Source organism: Plectropomus leopardus, chromosome 20 (genome assembly GCF_008729295.1).
Source record: "Plectropomus leopardus isolate mb chromosome 20, YSFRI_Pleo_2.0, whole genome shotgun sequence".
NCBI classification, from domain to species: domain Eukaryota; kingdom Metazoa; phylum Chordata; class Actinopteri; order Perciformes; family Serranidae; genus Plectropomus; species Plectropomus leopardus.
Window position 1 is genome coordinate 7,091,342 of NC_056482.1, and position 23,030 is coordinate 7,114,371.

General features: G+C 40.6%; 1 protein-coding gene across 3 annotated transcripts in view; it reads right to left on the reverse strand.

Annotated features, from left to right (window-relative positions):
* The window catches only part of fibcd1b (fibrinogen C domain containing 1b), a 147,132-nt gene extending 133,174 nt beyond the window's left edge, over nucleotides 1-13,958 (reverse strand). For 2 of the 3 annotated variants that reach the window (XM_042509841.1, XM_042509840.1), the window contains exon 1: nucleotides 11,607-12,490. In XM_042509841.1, the coding sequence (XP_042365775.1) occupies nucleotides 11,607-11,678 (72 nt within the window). In that variant the 5' untranslated portion in view covers nucleotides 11,679-12,490. Of the gene's footprint in view, nucleotides 1-11,606; nucleotides 12,491-13,907 lie in introns of those variants that run through there. The other variant, XM_042509842.1, reaches the window with a different exon arrangement.
* Nucleotides 13,959-23,030: the final 9,072 nt, after the last annotated feature.

Consider the following 23,030-nt stretch of genomic DNA (forward strand, 5'->3'; position numbering starts at 1 on the left):
GTACTGAAATTAATAAAATAAAATTAATTAATTAAATAAATAAATAAATAAATAAAAAGTAGGGACCACCAAAGAAAAGAAAAGATGGTCTTTTCATGAAACTCAGCTATCTATTCAGTAGAAAGATGCAAATACTTTTGAAATTGGTGCAAAATAAACAGAGAAAAGGGACTGTAGCATTTTCTTTTTCTCAAAAGGTAGAGAACCTAACTACCAGAATGCACTGTACCCCCATGGATAAATGCACATGCTGTTAGGTGGTATAATGAGAACTGGCAACAATCTCGTATTACAGATAAAAAGTACGCCAAAACATTTTTTCTGAAAACATATGACGCAAGAAATAGGCAATATTGTCACAGAATCTTGGTTTATGTTACACAAGCACTGGTTAGTTTTACCATTTGATCTCTGTTTTAACTGTACAGCAAACAATATGGCGCCCACCTCTTGGTCACAAAACTCTTGCTATTACAGCCAAACAGGGCACTAAAACACTTTTCTGAAAACATTTTAGGCAAGAAACAGGCAGTGAAGGGAGACCTAGGCACTGTTTAGATGGAGGGAAGTTTACCAGAGTTAATTTACACGTACTACCAGCATCACAGCATACCAGGGTATTTTGCAGTCCCGAAAGTATGTTTTTCAAGTCATTGTATGTAGTGCAAAGCATGCACCATAATGGCTCAGTCTCCAGTCTATACTGGTGGAACAGGACTGAAAGACATCGTGACACCTAGTGGTGGAGGGACTCTAAACAGCTGGTGGCCAGTATAATCAGCGAGGGACCATGGAGAATAACCGCACACCACTGCACACTTATACCATCACATGCCGTATACCCTGGTGAAATCTTAGGAAGGTATTTAATATAAAATATTACATATTACATACTGCCGAGCCTAATATAAAGCTCACTCCATTCCTACCTGACACTGTAGGCTTCCATTACACATTAAAAGTCAACCAACCCTGTTCTCCCCCCCATTTCTTTCCCTTTTTTGGTGCAGGATCTCATCAATTCACATTCCATGTTTGGCTTATTAAAAGCAAAGCCCCTGCCCGTGAACCTGAAAATATATATGTGAAAATGATGCAGTCGCTGAGGGTTTTCTGGCATCAGATAACGAGGCAATCTTTCAATTTTTTGCCTGCAATCCACTGATGACAAATACTACTTAATGGGGACAGCAAGGATCCCTCAGCCTTCATCCTTTTACTCAATTAATGCTGCTATTAACCTTGAGACACCTGATGGTGCCTGGCCCATAATGATGCTATTATGTTTTCAACATTAGCTTAAGCAAGTCGTTAGCAGGTAAATATATGAAGTCAGTTTGCTAAGGAAATGACTCCATTTGGCTCAGAGGAGATCCAATAATGTGATTTCAGAGTATGAGAGAGCTAGAGAGCAACATAGCTCAATCACTTGCACGTTGGCAGTTTAACACCAAGATAAAAAGCTAGCAGTCAAAACAGATGCCGCACTCCAATATCACTATTTTAACAACCATCTCTGGCAAGCTGCCAGGCATTCTCTGCATTCAAGCAGTTTTCACTGATTGTGTATAACTGGCTTAGTCGAAAATGTATTCTCATCCTCGTCCTTCTCTCCTGTGATATTCTTCTGCTCCAGATGCGGTGGCCAGAGTAGATTGATTGCTTGATTAAACTTTTCCATTTATCATAAATTATTCACTGGATTTTCAGAGTCTAATTAATTCCCTTATTATTTACTGTTCCATCTGCATTCTTAGTCAGACACGTAACCCATCACATAAGGGACTTGCGAGTGTACGTGATTTGTCGTGCTTGCGCGCTCGCATGCATGAGCATTGATTAATGACAAACCGAGGGAACAAAAAGGGGGAAAAATAGCCATTATGTTGTAGGAAGTATGTTCCCTTTAAAGCAGGACTCTAATCTCACATCTGTATTTGATCAGCGTCACATGAACGGAGCTCTTTAACTCTTAGATTGAGATCGCCAGAAGGAAATTGGACACTTCCCACTGCAAATATGGAGATGGAGTCCAATCTGTCAGTGGAATGGGCCTGGCTAGTTGTCCATCAAGATGAGTGAACTCTATAACACGTGCACACACTGAGTCTCTCTCATCCCTCACTCCACCACTCTGCCTCATTTCCAGCCCACTCTTTTCCCTCCACCTGCACACCTCTCATCTGCCTCTCACTGGTGATTTCCAATGCATTTTTAATGATGATTTAGCAGGGAAGTGAATGATAAATTTCAGAATGGCGATATTAGAGTCTCCCAGAGTAAAATAATGGGGTGAATATACGCATTTATCTTTCTTTCGAAGTGTTTTTTTCTCCCCACCTTAATGACCCTTCTTGGCACACACACGCAAACATGCACTTGGGGCTGAATCGTGCAGATGGAAATCTAATGCCGTAGCCTGCCCTGTCTCCTTCTCTCTTTCACTCTCTCTCACTCTTTTAGCTCTTCTACTGTGAAACCCTTCCCATCAGGTCAGCTTGCTGACACATCTGTCAATACATGCTCTGGGAGGTAGAGTATAACCTTGCCCTGCGGTACCTTCCTAATGTTTCCTACTCAGCATTGCTTTCTTCACATCCATTCAAAGGCACAAAGACAAGGAAGGAAACCTTTAAAATGACCGAGTGCATTATGCTCTCCAAGGGCACTCCCAAGAGGGGGCCATGGCCACAATTTAGAAAACATGGACAGAATGGAGGAATTTGACAATACAAATATGATCAGTTGTAAAATGCATAAAATTGGAATTTGCCAAAATGTGGATGTCTTTCACTCTGCTCTGCCTCATTCTGTCGGATGGTTTGACAAAACAAATACTAGAGACAGCTAACATTAGCTTGACTGCAGATCATTTTTCTGTCAGCCATGTTCGGAACCAAACCTCCTGTGCCTCTCTAGTGGAGAAGCAGCAGCAATGTTTCTGCATCAAGCCAGCAATCACTCACATCTTCATGTTTAAACTACCTGTAAATGCACTGAAATGTTCCAGGATACACTTAGGACTATGTCTGCTTTTCTAAATAAGAAAATAAGTTTAATTAGAATCTGCTTGCAGGAAGTTAAAACACATTACCTGCATTCCTTAGAAATTACTAAATCCCATTGCAATATGAGGGAAATCACTTAATTCCTGTGGAATTTGTCTCTAACTGCTAACTTTAGAGCAGAGCAATGTGAAGCTCAGATGTGAAGCAAATTATTTTACAAAAGGATGGAATATTTCATTTTAAAACTATACTGAAGCACTTTCTTTCATTTAAAAAAATAGTGCAATGTTTTATTGCACCAACTTCATTGGTACTCATTTAATTGGAAAGTTATTATTTAAGTGATGCAATTGTATTTACAATGAATCGCCTAACAGAAGCAGATACATTAAAATAGGATTATTGTGGAACTCAAAATACTAACTGTTCCAATATTAGTCCTTCGTACATCAGATAATTAGTAATATTACCTGTCAAAAAAAAATAAATAAATATATCGGAATATGCTTCCTTAACTCTAACACTGACACTATCCTATACACTTTTAACAACATAAAGGACTTCCTGAAATTCAGTCATGGCTTTGGTTTTTGTGTGCCACCCCAAGATTTTAAGTGGCCCCCATCTGGCCAACCCTACAAAAAAAATGCCTGGGAGTGCCACCATTGCTTGCCCACACACACATGCTGACATGTAGATACATGCGTGCGCGCGCACACACACACACACACACACACAAAGCATGTGTACTGCACAAAATCAACACAATTACCGAGAATCACCAATGAATTAGGCACAATTACTTTCTATTGCAGCTGTTGAGTTGGATGCAAGCGAGCCCTCGGTGATGCTTTGGGGCTTCCGTGATGAGCCCTGTAACTGATCCAGGAGACGAGCAGGAAAAAAAACAAAAAAGACTGTCTCTCCTCCAACAGTGTGTGGTATATCTGATAACAGCCCTTTGTTGGAGGTATGTGGGATTTTGAGCAGCTGGAATATATCTGCGTCATCTCACAGAAGGTACATGTGCCCCAAGCTAGCCTGCTCAACGCTGACTGGGACCGACTGTGATTCATACTTTCCAACCCTCCTGTGTCCTTTTTACTCTACTCTGGGTTACTCTTTTGGTTCTCTACTCCGGCTCTTATTTTTCTTCTTCTTATGCTTTTATCAACTCCTGTTTTCATTCTGTCCTTCCTTGCCTTACCCTCTTTTTCCCTCTCAAGGCCTCCTGGCCACCTTGCAGCACTTGAAATCTGATATTGAAATGTCCCGTCCCTTTATGTCAGCAAGAGATATAGAAAGGGGGAAAATGAGAAAAAGACATTGAAGGGTCAGATAACAAAGGCGGATAGAGGAAGGCCATAAGCACATGGGACAGCTGCCGTCATTTATAACCTTCAGACGAGCAAAGCCCTCGGTTTCATGAGACTACTGTACATGTTACCCAAAATGGCTCCATCTGTCTGCAGCAGAAACCTAAACAAACGCCGCTCCATTAAGGCATTAAATCAGTTCCTATGCAAGAAGCACTCTTCACTTACGTAACGACTTGACAGTAATGGCTCGTTACCGCTTTGATCCACCAACACACACTCCTCTCACACATTCATACCTTTATTCTAACAATAGGCCCACACTCCTGCAAAACCACTTAGGTTTTGATCCCACAATTCAACAATGGGTTTCAACTATACAAAGCCTGTACAGTATAAATGTGTCCGAAGCTAAAGAGAAAATTATGTTATCATTACAATGATTTAAAAAAAAAGAGAGAGATCCAAAATGAAGAGAAAGGATTGAGGAGAACATGCATACTGGAAGGAGAAAAATACACTGCAACATTAAGGCATTGAAATTCATTATAGTTCATGCCAATAGAAAGGCGACATTGTTATGAAGAGCAGTACCAAAGTGAAATCAATGACACCGAGGGATTGTTTTTTCTTGATAAATTGAATAGCTCTCCCTCTGCTCACACCCCCATACTTTTGTTTAAAAAAGAACAATGGATTGATGTGAGCACGTGATCACACAAGTACAGCTTGAGCAGACCCACGCAAATCAAGCTGCCTTTTTTTTTTTAAATAAATACACAACTGTTAAATACATACAGCAGCAAACACACAGACTGACATGACCCAATTTGATCAATCTCTCCTCGGAGATAATTAACTTCTTCCAGCAGGGATCTATGTATAGCTGGATGTGCAAATAAAAAGCAATATGTGCACACACTTGCCAAACAGAAATGCTTTGCAATCGTGTCAAACCGTCACATTACACGTGTTAAAAAAAAACCCTCTTGCAGTCCCTTTTGTGAGAGTTTGTACAGACAAAGGCATACATAAACCGACAGTAAAAAAAAAAAAAAAAAAAAAAAAAAAAAGACACTGTACAAAGAGTTTAAATGCCCCAATTTCCACATGCTGAACTTGTCTGAGTGCACAATTTGTACATATCAATGTGCCTGCCGTCTGCTGTGTGTTCTGGTGTGTGATCTGACAAATGGATGAAGTACTTTTGGGGGCCTTGAAAACTTTTGCTGGCAGGCGTTTCCTCGAAGCCACCCTGAGCGGGGCGGGACGAGACAGAAGCCGAGGTTGTTAGAGTTGCACCGCTGCCATAGCGGGACCCCCCACAGGGAAATCACAGGCCCACTGAACCAGGGAACTCTCTCTGCTTTGCTCTGCTCCACTCCACACTGCCTCCTATACCTCCAGCCAGCTCAGCAGGTTCATTAGTTCGACAAGGATACCCTGAAAACCAGCCAGCCCATCATCTCACACAGCTCAAAGCTCATGTCCACCTCTTCTCTTTTGATTGAAAAGTCACTCCTCATTTTAGCTGTACCTAACAACAAGAAACACACACTTTTTTTTTTAGTTCTAATCGTGCAGAGATATATATTTAACATGTATCACGCTTATAACCGCAATTCAAAAGGTTGCAATTTACAAATCGCAAGAGCTGCCATTTTATTTCAAATTTACATAACTGTGTCTTAACGAGCAGCAGCCAGCGCAAGTTGAGGCCGGCAGCTGTTGATTTCATCAGTTATAATGACAACATGCAAATTTAGTCAGTTATAATTAATTAACGTTAATTCTTTGAGTTGGCATAACAACAAAAAAAGCAGTCTTGGCTGTTGTGTGGTAAATATGCTCGCTCTTGGCATGCTGGTGTCTGTAAATTTAAACTTGGCCACAGATGCTTTTAAGGAAGAAGGAGCACCACTCTGTATCTTTTTTTTTATGTTTGAGAAAAATAAAGAGTGGCCTGTGTTTTTATTGTCTATAAAATAAAATAAAAAATCTATAAATCTGGACCTCCAGGGTTCAGAGCTTCAGTCTGTGAAGCTAATGTTAGCTTAACCAGAGTGCAGTGCTGAAACATTTTGCATGTCAGTCTGATAAAGTCACTTGCAAATTCCCAACAGTTTGTCTTTTTCAACCATGCAGCTGTTACCAATAAATGTGATTTCACTTTGAATTTCTGAATTATCCTGTAGTTGGTAACTTTCAGGAAAATAACTGTCATGATATACTCACAGTAGTACATGAGACAGATAATCTGTAAAAAAAAAAAAAAATAAAAAAAAAAAATATTATTCCTCTGTCTCCTCGTAATACTTCTAATGGCATTTGCTAGAATCTAACACAGCCGTTGGTAAACAACCAATCAGAGCACAGGAGTCTCTGACACAGCTGTCAATCATGTAAATCACTGCTCGTGAACTTTGGTCAAACTCTCCAGATAGGCTGCACTTATCAAATATGAATCAAGATTGTGTTACTGCATTGCCAGTTACTCACATTAAATGTTTTTGTAAACACATTTTAGTGTACTCTTTAGCTGTAAAATGAGAACATTTGCTCTGGCCGGTGGGCGGTGCTTGGTTTCGCTCTACTGCTGTTAACATGGCGGCAGGGTCTGAAACTTTCATTTCATTTTGCAGCTTTACAGTACAATAAAATATGTTTACAAAAATGTTTGGTACATGTCTCGTGAACTACTGTCAGGATATAGTGACAGTTCCAGCAAATATAATTAAAAGTTAATTTTATAAAAGTTACCAACTCCAGCTTTAACAAAGAATACTTGGTAAGTGTTGACATAGACAATCAGGCAAGTTTACTTGTCTGACTGGTTTGTAGAAAAACAACATCCTCAACATCAAACAACTGCGTTATCCTATGGGATTCTATTAATGTAAAAACAAGATGAGCTTGTGATTATGTTTGGTACCATCTTGTTTACTTTAAAGAAGATAATCCAAATTTACATGGCAATACTGGTCAGGAAAATTCCAATTAGACATTTTTCACAAACTTTTCAGTCCTAATAATAAAGATATGCAGAGAGATGCATACATGAAGGATGGTCAAGCCTTTGGGGTTCTGTCTGATGTGCCACAGTAACCACATGTGGGGGCGAGGAGTATTAAAGTGAGTTAGTGCAGACTGATAAATCCTGGCACAGACTTTAGTGTGTGTGTGGCATGGCTGTCATGCAAGCCTGATATAATTTCTGAGCTGGGCTGCTGCCGAGTGTGTTTTTGATAGATGTGGGCCTGCAGTGTGTGTGCTGTCAAGGCAAACCTTCCTCCTCTTTACAGCTTTGTCGCCAATGTGTCGGAGATACATAAACATGCTATCTATAGTTTGGTGATTTGCTAACTTATTGATGTGATTCCGTGACTTTGAAGTGTTCGTGTTGGTTCATGGTTTGAAAGTAAAGCTCAGGCTGTAAGAATCCAACACGTCTATAAAATATATATATATGTCTTTTAGTGCAATGTGTGTGTATGTGCATGTCAATGTGTGAGCTGGCAAGGTACAGCTGTACTCTGTGGTATTCTACTCATATACAAACAGTCCTCTCAGTGCTTTGGAAAGTTTGGACTTCTCAGAGTGTTATTGATTGCCGACAGTCCGAGTGGGCAACCCCATTGGGCCTCACAGACTTCTCAGCTATACTTTGTGTATGTTTGTGTGTCTATGCATGGGCCATGTGATGTAAAAAAAAAAAAAAAAAAAGAGAGAGAACGAAACAGACTGTAGAGCTGTGAAATGTGTGCATGCATGCATATATCACATCTAGGATTTTGCATTAGGACCAAGACAAGTTCCTCAAACTGCAGCTCACGGATGATGTAAGAATGATGCCATGGAAACAGCTATAGCAAACGGCCCTAAAAGAACTCTAGCTAGCGTTCCCCGAAAATCAATATTGGTGTTTTTACAGCACAATATTACATCCCTTGATGTTTGTTTCTTGTGTGGAATTACATTTTTCTTCCAGAGCAATTTTGGAGAGAAAAAAAGCATTTTCTATATGAACTTTAACACAATTTTACAACCTTCAGTTCAGAGGTTATAGCAACCTTGACTCATCTCAGCTTTCTTTCCATTTCATTACAAAAATATACATGATAGTTCACTGTTGTCTCTACTCATGATATTGTAACTCATGGAAGCCATTTTGTATCTTTCAAATGTCTTAATTTTAAAAAACACAAGTTGATAGTGTTTCATCATGTATAACATCTGCCTCTGCCACGTATTACCCAGCATGTTATATCTCAAGGCTGATTTTAAGCTGCACTCGAATCCGCGTTTTACTCTAACCGGCCTCCATCTGTTGCAAAAGGGCACGGGTGACAGCTCACCTACAGCAACAAATCAAATATGCAGAGTTACCAGACAAATACTGGGGCCACATTTTGTAATATCAAAACAAACACAGACCACAAGAGATCTCTATTACCCGATCCCTCCCCCCACTGGGTCTGAAATGACTGTGTCAATAGCACCAAGGCTGGAGATAAAGGTTTGGTGTTGCCGCTCAAGATTACAGAGAGAGACAGGCCGACACGCAGAGAGAGAGAGAGAGAGAGAGAGAGAGAGAGAGAGAGTATTTATGTGTGTCTGCGTGTGATAGCGAAATAACAAGCACAGAAGAAGGAGACAGATAGATGTAGGGAGGAGAAAGACAGATAGCAGCATTAGCCATCCCCATTTCCCACAACCTCTCATCTCATCCAACACCCCCCCTTTCCCCCCTGATGCTGTCTGATCCGGGGCGAGTGTTGGGGTTGTGGGACATGCTTTGCCTTTTCATCCTCTAGGCTTACAACTTGGCATATCAGAGCTTCATTTAGTCACTTAGATTTCTTTCTCCACAAACACAGAAATTAATAAGACTCAAAAATTTTATATAATTTTCCTTGCACAGAATCTTTTGTTTTTACTGGCCAGTTTACTGATCTGAGACAGATTCTGGTATTTTATCATCATATTAAAACCAGGCATATTTGCTATTTGCATGACTTTTAAGTGGATATTAAAGAGGCACTGGTCATAAACTCTTAGTCACTGATCTTCTCCACCTCAGAAGTTCAGAGGTTACATCAGCAAACTGTGTAAAAAATGAAACGCAGGCTTTTATTAATGGATGCTGCTAATGTAATTATACAGTAGAGGCCCAGTCCAGAGCGTCACCATGTAAATGACTCAGCCTGAGCCATGAAATCTACTGAGGCACAACACAGGAAGACACTTATCATCTGACTGCCAAGCTTTGTCAATTACAAGAAATGTGCCACAAGCATGCTTCCGTCAAACTAATAGCTTTGGAATGACACATCCCACGTATTTGATATTAGTTTAAAGCAAAGGAACAACTAACAGCAAAGACGTGTGTTTAAGTGAGCCGTTTCGCTGGAGTACACAAGGTGATGAACACTGTAAAATCCGACAAGTGAATCCTATTTAAAAACAGCTAGGAAGCCGGCTGCCTTGAGAAATGTAAGTAAATATAACTTTTAGTCTTAACTTGTGTTGAATTTATATCTAATTGTTAAATTTACTTAAAATGTAGTGATATTTACTTAATTTTGTGAAGTTGCTGCAATTTAAAAATGACAAGTCTAATTAAATATTTTTAGGTTTTAGCGACATACCAATTTTACTGTGCTTATATGTCTGTATTTTGCTGGTTGCAAACTAGTCAGTCATATTTGTATTTTCTTAAACATGTTGACAAAACAGAACTCCTAGATCTCTAATATTCATCAATGGCAAAATCCTCTTTGTTATAATCAAGTTAAGTCAGACTAACCTTGGTTTCCTGCTAACACTTAGGTAGAACAATGTAATTTCACTTGTCATTTTTAAGTTGCAACAACTTCACAAAATGTAGTAAATGCAGCTACATTTTCATTAAAGTTAACAGTTAGATATATAGTAAACATAAATAAAGATTAATAGCTATATTCACTTTCCTTTCACAAAATCGTTCACAAAAATTATTTTAAGTAAGAGCAACTTGTCAGATTTAACAGTGGAGGGGCGGGAAAGCGAACAACTTTTCTTTTAATAGGAAGTATAGAGTATGAGGAGATTTATGTTCCATGCTGCTACCTTTTTTAATATCAGGTATATGAATTGGTCATAGGTGTAGATTTTGGGGCGGGGAAGCAGGGAACACATTTGCCCCAGTAAAAACAAGGAAGCAAAGGACTTTCATTTTGACACAGCTAAAGACATTTACACCTTAAATTGATGCAGAACAGGTACAAATTGGTGCCTGAAACTTCACCAGATTGCAGGAAATTATTTTTTTAATGCTTAATATTTTCTGTTACAGCAATGCCCCCCCCCCCCCCCTAAACTCCACCCTCAGTGCTGAAACGAAACCCACGCCCTTGTAATTTGTACATTACAGCAAATGAACCTGCTCACCTAATTAAAAAGTGTAAGTTACAAAAATGCAACATCCTTGATTATTTCCCCATGTGTCAAAATATTGTGCAATTGCTCTGATGAAGTTTTCACATCCTTTCATTTTTCACTGATGTCGCATAATAACCAAATCCATCCTCACAGGTAAGAGGATAAGAAGGCTAATTCACTGTGTGTGTTTCCAAAGGCGCCAAGCCTTCTCGCTGCCCCGAAATCCGATTCTGTGTGTTCCTGGGGAGCCCTCTCCCTCATGGGCTGTCAATAGCCCTCCACTGACCTTGTGAAACATTGACTATTCCCCAAAGTGAGCTTGCCTGGCTGCAACACAACGCACGTCCGCTCCCGTCTCAATTCATCCGACTGGCCTAAAGAGCTCTGGAGTGTTAACAGCTATTGGAGAATGTCTGCGTGCCATGTTTGAACACTCTAAACAACACAAATGAGATTTACAGACATTTAACTCAAGCACAGCCCAGACCTATGGGAGGGAAATTTAAGAATTTCTCGGGAAGGTGCTGCTCAGATGCGCAACTATCAGCCTTCTCACACTCCTGTCGTGATTTCGCCAATATTCCCGTCATTTCTATCCCAAAGAAACTAACACATTGAAGCCGTCCTGTCATGCTAAACACAAGTCGCCACGGGGACTGTGTGATCTGCGGGTGGGTTCAGACATTATGACAGGAACAGAAGTGCCAGTGCCCGGGGAGACGGAGAGAAAAAGCTCATGTGCAGCGACTGTCTCTACAGTGCAGAGATTCGCCCGAGAGCCACATTATCAAACTCGGCGTGGTAACACTGCGCCAAGCAGATGCACCACTCCTCATAAACCCGATGCAATGTGTGAACATACCTGGTTTTTATGCCGAGTCCCATCTTCGAGTTCAGAAGAGCTGTTCATGATTCCCCATTGGTCATTTACCATCCTACGGAGAATCTGCGCATCAGATCCGCCTGTTTGTTCCAGGCGACAAAGAATAAACCCACTCCTTTTTTGAAAAAAATAAGTCTTTTTCCTATGATATAGCCTACTCCATTGGGAAAAAACGGGGTATTTAACGTAAGAAGAGAAGGGAGGCACAACTACTTCTGCGGCTCGGCAACCGCACACACCGCACAAATTACGCACCAAAATTCCTCCCGAGAGTCTCCTGATTATCTCCCGGTTATTCCACTTAAAAAGAATAAAAAAGCAGTGTCTACAGGCTCCAAGGTCTGTAACTTGACTCACAAACGCGTCACAATTATGTTGGATCTCACAAAATAAAAAATAACCCCCAAATAGGATCCCGAAAGCAACCGGCGCAGTCCTTTTACTCCATAAAAAGAGACCGACAAAATCTTCTTTGGCTCAGATTGCAAAGTGCAACCTGACCTTTTTGTCCATCCGCTATCGCGTCCAGGATACTTTGAGACGCCAGGTTAGCCAACACTGTGTCCAGTTTTCACCGAACAGATAAAGACGGGATGGGATAGTGTGCAGAACAGCCGAGTTCCTTTTTTTTTCTCGTTTATTCGGCGACAAGACTCCAAAACACCGAGCCCAGGGGATGGATACAGCCTCCTTTATCTGCGCCAGGCTGATCTGGCTGGTATTTCACAGAGATGCCTTTCACAAGACGGGTACGGGGAGATTAGCGTGCTCCGCTTGTGTGCCGCACGAGGCGCTCCGTGCCTCCGACTGTCAATCAACGCGTCCCCTCGGTACGCACGCCGCGCTCCAAGGCAGCGTTGCTTCCCTGTGCCGCCCTGCCCTCGACTGCTGTGCCTGTGCCACCCCGCCTGCTACTTCACATCCACCGCACCGTGGACCCTCCTATTCCACCGCAACACAAACAGCAGCAGATTGTGGCAAATTTAGACTACACACTGTGTAATGGGTTAATGTAACATAATCCCGTATGCCAGACTGCTCAGAAAATCCTCCTGCAGGAACAAAAACGTGTGTAAATCAACTACAGACTGCAAGAAACTGTAAAGATCTCCTTGTTACAGTGTGTACACACAGGTGATTATCTTTGAGTCTTAATGACTGGGTGTAATCAAGGCTGTGTCTGAACATTTAGCAGCCCTCAGCAGCACCGTACAAGGGCCCCCCCAAACCCAAACCACCACCATCACGGGCGTAGACACCATTTCAGAAGTGAGGGGGGCAGCTGACTTTTATTGAATGATTTATCATCCTCTGACATTCAATTGCGCCTCTCCTTAGCGGCTAAAAAAAACAAATAACCACAAAAAGCCACAGTATGGCACCCGAGGACCAACTCAAGTTCTTTAAAATGATCAAAATCATATACTATCAAAATCAAAAGTTTGAGCTGCCCAGCTCTGGTTGTGTTTACACCTGTGTCAACTCAACCAGAGCTTGGGATTCTGTAGAATGACCCTTAAGCATCTACAAGCTAAGTAGCCAGATAATTAAGTGCCAAGTGACAACACTGCACATGACAAGTTCAGTAATAAGTCAGAGTCACTCTTATCGTATAGACATGTCTTTAGACAGTTATAATCTCTCTTCACCTGTGAAGCCTCAGGCTGATGGTCAGTGCTGCAGCCTGCTCTCTGTCCTGACTGCTGCCTGCTGCTTTCTATCTACTGCAAAAATACAGATTTAAAAAAATATGTGCAAACTGCAAAGCAAATATTTTAAATATAAATGAGAATAGTAGTTGTGAGATGGCTGAGGAAATTAATCTCAAAGTCACTCTTATGCTATAGATTTATTTCTGCAACCAGTTATAATCTCTCCTCACCCGTGAAGCCTCTCCAAGACTGTCAGTGCAGTAGCCTGCTTTCTGTCCTGACCACTGCCTGCTGCCTTCTCCCTGCTCTGTCTATTGCAATAATACAATGAAAAACAAATAAGAATAGTAGTTGTTCATGACCGTCAGTGTTGCCTTCTGCTCCACTTCCTCCCTCCTGCTCTTTCTATTGTAGCAACAAACATTTTTGAAAAAAGTGCTGAACAACAGTGAGCACAAATTCTGCGCAGAAATTAATGCTTGCTGGCTAGCTAGCTTCATGCTATTCCCGGCATGAAGCTAGCTAGCCAGCCAAAGGTAACAATGACGTTGATATTCTTGTTCGCATCTAATTAATTTGACATCATTTAGCTCACATTATGGTCAGGCAACAGCTTTACTCAACTTACACGGTGTATTTTGAAGGAGTGCAGGGGTTTTTTTGCCTCTTGTTGGTGGGTTTGCCATACATTGTTTGCGGTACTTTGGTTAAAACTGACAGTTGTGGGCGGGTGCTGCCCGCGCACGTCCTTTACGCGTCACGTGACCACAACAAGCCGGCGTGTGTACGCAATGGTGTGTTTCAAGACCGCTCGGAAAAACGACATAATGTATGTTACAAATGAATTGAATGGTTGTAAAAAGTGCAGGGGACAGAGGGCACAGATGCGGAAAGTGCAGGGGACGTGTTCCATGTGTACCCCACGTCCACCACGCGCCTGACCACCACCCCTCAGTCTACAGCCTCATTATAACAGGGGTGTTTCTAGGATTTGAGGACATGGGGGGTTCTAAGTATCTTAAGTAACATAAAACGGCGGACCATGACGAGGGAATGTTCTTGTGGCAAGAAAATTAAGCAAAGCGTTCTGGCATATTGAAATGAAGAAGATGATAGGAAACGACGTGTAAGGTAAGACACCTTTATATATTTAATTTTACAGTGTATTTGTATTCTCAAATTGCCTTCTACTGGTACTATACATAGCTATATACTACTATATATATAGCTTACAAACGCTACTATAGCATTGCTGTACCAACACATAATGTTAAGTAAATTCTTCCATTCTTTATATTTCATAAAAATATTTTGCTGTCAAGCCGGGCTAGATTTTCTTCTCCGACTCTCTGAGTCAGAGCTCCGACTTCAGTGGCCGTTCCAGTGCACTTTTTTTAACTCGGAAGTCGGATCTTGACTGGAACACAGCATTAGCCCAGACCTCTGTAGGGTGGTCCAGGGTGATCATCCCTCACAATTTGTTATTATAAACAAGCCCTATTTGATGCTTTTTATGCACTCTGGCACATTATTTACCCTTAAAACACTTTTTTTCTTTCCAAACAATTAGGACTTTTGATGTTAAAAATATTAATCACTGAGTAACTGAGTAAAAGTGGAATACTTCACAATCACCAACCGAGCCCCCTGTTACCGTAGGCCGCCGCTCTCTCACCAACTGACAACTTTGTTTGTCTGTGGCAGGGAGGTACTGTGGATAGGAAACACCATTAGGTGACTGGGCGTGTCTTAGCCTCCCTCCTAGCCCTGCCCATTTGAGACTTTTTTTCATACACATTCCAGGGAGGCCTATTCTTATTTTTAAAACATATATATATGCCACATATCTGAGGGTACTTATAAAACATCTTGGGCTGAAGCCCTTGGATGTCCAGGCCTAATTAGACAATTTAATATCAGTGGCTGAAAATGAATGACTATGCATACTTTATTATTAATAAAGAGTTAAATTAACAAATAAAGCACAATCTTTATTCATGAGGATGGACAAGAAAAAATTTAAGAAAAGAAAACTGCACAAACAATAGTTAATTAGAAGGATGTGAAATGGCCCTCTGTGTGACTTCACCCATCCTTTCTAATTTGAGTGACGGCCTTTAGAAGTCAGACTGCTTGTTTAAAGCAGAGGAACCTCACTATAGTAGAAAAAAAGATGAAACGGAATATTAAACCCCTTTATTTTTTATCTACCCTTCATTTTGGAATTTATTGCACGGAAGTCAGATTTTAAACCAGAGTCCTTTCCTAGATGTACAAAAGTTTATCTGAGTTGAGCCCTGACATTATTGGACATTGTGTAAAATAAAACATCAAGAATTAATGTGAAAGGACATCGCAAGATATACAGTGAACATTTACTAAACCATAATCTAAGCAAGGCAAAGCAGAATAACTAAATGAGCTAAGACTGAAAAAAACAAGGAATAGCAGTGTTAGAAAATGCACCATGCTGTTGTGTTTTTTTTTTTTTGTTTTTTTTTTTTACAAGTTTGTGTCTCAGAAGACTTCTCAATCAGGAAGTGCTGTCAACCACTGATTATTACAATTTTCAGTGTACTCCGTTCCCCTTGACAGGCAGCACAGCAGCACACAAAGACCCCCCCCCCCCCCCACCCACACACACCCCCCTTTCTCTTAAACACAGAGTCATTACTGTCAATAATGTGGTCCACAAGAGTGGTCATGTTTTTGCTTAGTAAAGGTAGTTTGATAGACAGATGATCAGAGGTGTAATCAGTGGCGCAGGGACCAAGACACGAGTGAGATTACTCATCCCTGTGATGAACCTACACTCTCACAGGGGGAGGGGTAATGCAAAATAGGGTCACTGCGACACAATGTGTGTTGTCAGCAGGTCTTGCATCCACCAGTGGATTGAGGGTATGTTGTTAAGGTGGAATAGTTTTTCATGGATGACAGCCCATAGAGGCACAAAAATAATTAAATGTTATGACATACAGTGTCAAACTTATTTGAAAATTTTGTGATTTGGTATCTCTCTGGTATCTCTTTGGTTCAGCACACAGGGTCTTGATGAGAGAGCTGGGGTGACTTAGTGTTACCATGCAGATTTTCACCTGCTAAATTATGCACTTCAGCGATAATAATACTGCACAAGTATTCTTTAAAACACCCGAAAACCTGATTTCAAATTGTAAGAATTTCTCAATATTGTTCAAGTTTTGTCCTTGTCTTGTATTTTTTAAAGGTTCTGTATGCAGCACTCAATATAGCAGAAAAACAACTGTTTGCTATTATTCTCTGTCCCCTCTCTGAATTTGGAGGTTTTTATAAGTCCATGAATAAAGCACAGGCAGAGCTCTCCATGAGTTCTTTGTTTTTCCTCAGCAGCAGTTTGTGACTTGCAGGGTGGACAATTGATCTGTCGATCTGTTCATGGCTGATGAGATCAGATCAATGGATGAGAGGAGCAGCTGCTGTGAGTGAAAGGCATTTAGACCCAGCAGAATGACTGCTTTAAGTTTCAATGTGCCTGCTGTTCGGCTGCCGTGTGCTCTGCGCGCCGACAATGTGGTGACATAAATAACAAAATGGTATATATATTTCAATAGCATTCCTAATGAATGGTTTAGTTTCAAAAATAGAAAATCTTATATGGCAGCAAATGTTTTAATTGTAGCGGGCCGCCACAAATAAAGTAAAGTGTGGGTAACCCTGCACATGTGTATCTTACTGGCAGCTCACTGGCACCTCTGCACTGCACTTACACAACAGTTAACGCTGACATTGAGATAGCGTCATTGCGGAAATTTAGTGCCCTTCCAGTGACCCACTGGTCACCACCGTTATCTCTTTTAGCACTGTTGCTGTTGTTCAGCACTGTTTATAGAGTTAGCACCATGAGTTGCTAGCTGCTGGCTCAGCCACTTTCATGTGGAGGACAGTGTCCAGATAACTTGTGCACTCTGAATTTTCCATCAAGCCCCTTTTAGGATCAAGGATCAAAGTTTAAAAAATGAACAATAAATCTACCTTACCTTACCTTTAAGCTTCAATACATTAATAAACTGCGTATGACTACAACCTGCGCATTAAACAAACATCGATGCTTAATCCTGATTGGATCAGGAAAGTATGTGACATCACCTGAGTCCATTTTAAACTAGGGTGGCACAGTAAAAATATCTCTCATTTGAAATAACTTAAACATTTGTTACTCTGCTCATATAGGAGGCATTGCTCAACATAAAAAACTGACTGAAAATAGGTTTTCAGGGCCTTTAAGATTGGCTTTATTAGTCACTGATGTGGGATTGAGTTTTCCATTAACAAATTATCTTAAAAAGCCATTGTGCTGACCCAGTTTCATGAAAGTTTTGTTGAGAATAATTATCAGTGGCACACATTCCTTCCTTCAACATAAGGCATCATAGGTTGATGAAAGAAATCAATATCCTGACCTGAGAACATAAGAAGTCAACTAAAGATTACCAAAAAGGGCTGGAAAGAAAAGATATGCAGCTTGTCATTGATGTTATACAATGTATACAACTTATACTGTACTGTGTGTGTACAAGTGTATATGCAATATTTCTTTGATGTGATTTATGTGCATATTCACACTTTTTTGCACATATATATTAACATTTTTCATAGATTAGTTTGTCTTTCACGTTTTGTTGCTTTGCCTCCCTCATTGTAAAAAGTTCTCTTGACATGCAAATTATAGAGACCTGTCATGTCTGCTAAATCACCAATTTTTAGGGATTTATATTTGTATGAATTATACTTGTAGTGAATCAGACAAAGTTGATATATGAATTCATTTGCAGAAGTTCATCAAAACTTCTAACTGATCACATATCATATGTGAAAATAGACACACTGACTTTTGCTTGCTTGAACAAAAGGCAGTTAACACCAAATGTCTTTATGCCCCGAGGTCGTAGTTGGTGTTTGATGAAAAAGGAGAAATGTGCAAACATTGCACATTTGAGACAAACTGCAGGCGTATTGAATTTAGTCAATATCCTTCCAGGCATTTGAAAATATTGTAATAATAAAGTGATTTCCTTCACAATGAATGAGCCATAACTTCAATATCAAAGGAGTAGGTAAAAGAAAGCACTGCCAAATATAAAGCAAGGCAAACCATTGTAGGTAAAACCTTGTCTTTTGTCTGGTTGCTTGCAGGTGTGTGTGCACACATTCTGGCTCCATCTTTGAATGTCACTGAAACCTGATCAGCCAAAGACATTCAGAGAAAAGGGAGAAGTCTCCCAGGAAGAGCTGTTTATCTCTACAATTAACCCAAACAATACAGCCTTTTATTGGATTTGCTGTTTTATATGTCCTCATATCCAAACAAGCGTGTGTGTGTGTTTTGTGTGACACTCAAGCTCTGTTCTTGGTTCAGTGTTGCTCTCTGAGATTTTTTCCCCTTGGCTGTGTTTTTCGGGGAGAATTTTCATGCATGGAGTGGCAGTAGGACAAATGCATAGAACTGTGAAGAACCAACAGGGTGAACTGCCCTTCCCAAAATGCCAAGCCTGTAATTTGCAAAATCACAAAGTTGCAAAAAAAAGGAAGAAAGAAAAGAAAAGACAAGAAAGGAGGAAAGAAGAAAAATATCCAAATGAAGTATGGTAAAGAATATGAGTAAGAACAGTCCAGAATGCCATTGAGTTTGTTATGTTATAATATATTGTCAGAGAGGTCTACTTTAGGCTCGTACTTGTGACAGCGTGAGTTGTAAACATTAATAGCATTTTAGGTATCCTTCTGCATCTGCTGTATACACACGTTAGGATGCCGCTACCATGATGTCTCTACCGTGATCAAGAAATGCACGTGCTGGCATAGATGGTTAGGTTTAGGGGAAAAGTCACATGGTAAGGTGGAGAAAAAAAACATCACATTCAGACAGAAAGTGAACACTGATTCTCTGTTGTTTGTGGGACCCATCCAGCATCCCTCATTGCTTCCCTATATTAAATTGTTATTGGCAACATTTCAACCTGACGCTGTCCTGCTGCACACATGACAGATTTTGTTGGGCTGCATTCTGTATTAATGTAGCCTGTGTGCGTATCACTTGTATGCAACAGGTCCCGTCTGGCCATCCACCAGTGTATAATTACAATGCAACTGGTTCTGTCTGGCCGCATTCTCACCTTAAGCTGTCCAGTGGCATCATGCACTTACGCCAAAAGCACTGACTAAGCGGCACTATTTTAAGAGTTCGGAATGAGAACGGGCTGCTTCAAAACAAGGTCTGTAATTTCTCTTGAGTAACTCGGCCATGATTTCTCAAAAGAGACATTGCTGTTTAGGTTTTCATATTTCTCAGGACCCTTTAACCACAAGCCGAATGCTACTTGGTTCCATTATTTTTGAGAGATAGCAGATGCATCAATGGTCAGTAACTCCAACACCAAGCAATTTACACTAAAACAATCCAGACTGATAAACAGCACAAGTAAGAGGAAAACATTTTGATTTGAGGGTGAACTGTCCCTTTAAATCTAGTGAGTGACATTATGCACATTTACAGTAGATACACACTGTGCAAAAGTAAATCTATTCTACATTGGCACACATCCACACACCCACGTGCACGCCCAAACCCACACCGAATAACGGTAAACGTAATCAAAGTGTCAGTCCCTATACTCTCATCAAAAGAATTCAGCAAAAAATCAATAGGGGACACAAACAGAGGCTGTGCTGGCTAAGGGAGAAGTCTCTGGTGTTATTAATGTATAATGATGGTCTTTCTCAAGAATCTCCAGAGGAGGGGCAAAGCGCTTGCACCTCTGAAGTGCAAAGTCAAAGGCAGTGTTGCATCTCTCCCCGGCTGCTCTGTTAATTCCCTAACTTAGCCCGAGGTTAGCCATAGGTGTGGGACATGATTGAGGTTACTGATACATCAGATTCTTTGCAGAGCTCTTCGCTCTGCCCTCTCCCTTTTTCAGTTAGAATATCAACCCTGTGGGGCAAAGCTATTTCATCAAACACTGCACACATTCTTGCAAACACACATTCTTGAGCGGCGAGGGTGCAGTGAGTACACTGAGTCTGCTTGCACACTCACAGAGGTGACATTTACTAATGAGAGTAATTAGACATACAGTAAATCTGGGAGATGGAATTCTGTAAGTGATGGTGGGGCTGATGATGATCACAAAAGTGATTGTAATGATTATGAGCTTGAAAATATGGTGGGTGTTTCAAACACTTTATGACCAGCATACCCTCTTCTTTACTGTCTTCATTACTGTCTTCCAGCTACTAAGTATGATTATGTTCTCTGTCTGTGATAGTTAACAGCATTTATAGGATGGATTATATTCTGAGCTCGTCTGCTGTCGTCTCCTTTCCTCAGTGAGTCAGGTGTTTCTTTGTTGCCTTTGCAACCCCGATCCGTGTTTCCAATCTGATGTTGCATGACTCATGTACTCCCATGTTTTGTCGTCTCCGTCTCGTTACAGTTCTATTTGCCTCTTGGCTCACCGTCAGGATGTCTCCGTGAGCCGCCGAGCTGTGTTTGTCGAATGGTTTGTAATTATCCGCGGGCCTCCCTCGGGCAATGCTCCTGGGCTCCTCTGCAAGTATATACTGTAGTGCTCCACCCCCAATGAACCCTTTCTTACGGCGCTATGAGAGCAGCAGGAGGACTGGGAATGCATGCATCATAAAATAAAGGTGCAAGTCAGTAGACGAGGCTTAAAAAAACATGCAAGCAGTGGAAACCTGCAACCTCATCTTCCTCTACAACCGTCACTCTGTTTCACTCATTTCTTCCTAAGTTTGTCAGAAAATTTCACTATGCTTGAGTCTCTCGATATTATGTTTTGCGATAGTGTGTCAGTTTTTCACAAATTGTTTCCATGCAAAGATTTGTGGCAGTGTTCCAGTATGTGTTGTGTTGAAACCTCACCAGATTCTTCAGTGTTGTAATCTGTCGTCAGTCATTTGACTCTCAAACATGACAAAAAATCGCTAGTGTTAACACAAAGAACACAGCTCTACGAAACAGGCAGGGTCATTAATCATGCACTGCTAGCATTAAAAGTTTTCCTAAAATTGTTATTTTTTTTAAAATTGCAATATATCACCTTGCTTGTATTATCCAACCCATCTCGTTCCCCATTCATTAAATATGGATGCCTTGTCACGCCCCTCAGCGTCTCATTGCGATGCATGGGGCACCCTTTAGCCTATCTATGTAATGCACTGAAATACGTTTTAAATGTTAATTGTGTGAAATAGTTGCAGTTTGCTTTAGTCATCCAAACTGCTTTATTACTTTACATTTGTTACATAACATAACGGGACGTAATCCATCATGTAACTTTTCATGATAACCATAGTTCAATTGTGTATTGTAACATTAAAACAACATTGACTTTTGGTTTCATATGAAAAGTAGGCATGTAAGTAAAATAATGTTACATTTAAACTACATTGTCTGTTGGTTACACATAGGACATAGGTACCTCGGTACGTAAGTGGCATAACATTATGTTAAAACAACAGTGACGTTTGGTTCCCCATGCTGCATACATACATAAGTCCGAAAGTAACATAATGTTACGTTTAAACAACATCGACTTTTGGTTTCCCATGCTGCATACGTACACAAGTGAGATAACATTATGTTAATACAACACTGACTTGGGGTGGCTTAGTTTACTGCGTTTGTGCTCCCTATATAGGCTGCGTCCTGTCATGTCAACTAATTCTCTCTCTCTCTCTCTCTCTCTCTCTGTCCCCTTTCCTGTCACACTTAAGCTGCTGTAACACAGAGGCCATGAAAGCCCCCCACAATGATAATAATAATAATTATTATTATCTATAATAATGATAATGATAATGATAATAATAATAATAATAATAATAATATAACATCATTGACTTTTGGTTTTATACAGGACACAAACTCTGGTCTCCTGGGTGAAAATCCAGTTTCGTTTCACATTCACCTCCTCACCTGCCCACGCTATATGAACTTTAACATTATTAATACCATGGCAGTTTCTCTCAGTGTCAAGTATTACTGCAGATGAGTTAGAGTTAGCTGGCAGTCCTCCATATCTCATGAAGAAGTTTTATTGTGCCTATGGCATTAATATCTCACACTAAGGGGCTTGACAAAATGTCAGTTTTTTATACCTGTCACTGGGCACGGCCCTCTTCCCCGCTCCATATTTGATAGTATCCACTCTATCATGATACATATCGAATCATCAGATTTTTGCCAATACACAACCCTTTCTTTCAGTTGCACAGCATGGCATTGAACAAGCTTGCCTGTCAGTAACCCACAAGTATGTCATCCTACTGCACTCTAAAGGAATATAAAGTCTTAAATGCAGTATTTCATGTAGGGCTGCACCCCCACGGTGATTTAAATCCAATCTATACCTCTTTGGTGGATTGGGAATTAAGTAGGAAGGCGGTAATCCAAAAATACTTGTTCTTGTAATGTCTTATAATTCCATTAAGACTCTTTACCCCCTACTGGGACATTCCTGTACCTGTGGTGTAGCCCAACCCTTTTCATTAAATCTCCTTGCAGCTCCAAACCACACATATTTGTCAGTTCTCCTCTTTGGCCTTGACTATATACACGATCAGACTTTTTTTTTCAATGGAAAACCTTGCAAATCCGTCTCCTACTTCCCTCTTATGGTGACATGTTACACATACAATTGAAGCTTGATGTTTATTTACATCTTGCAATAGTGAAAGGACACCTCATCTTACA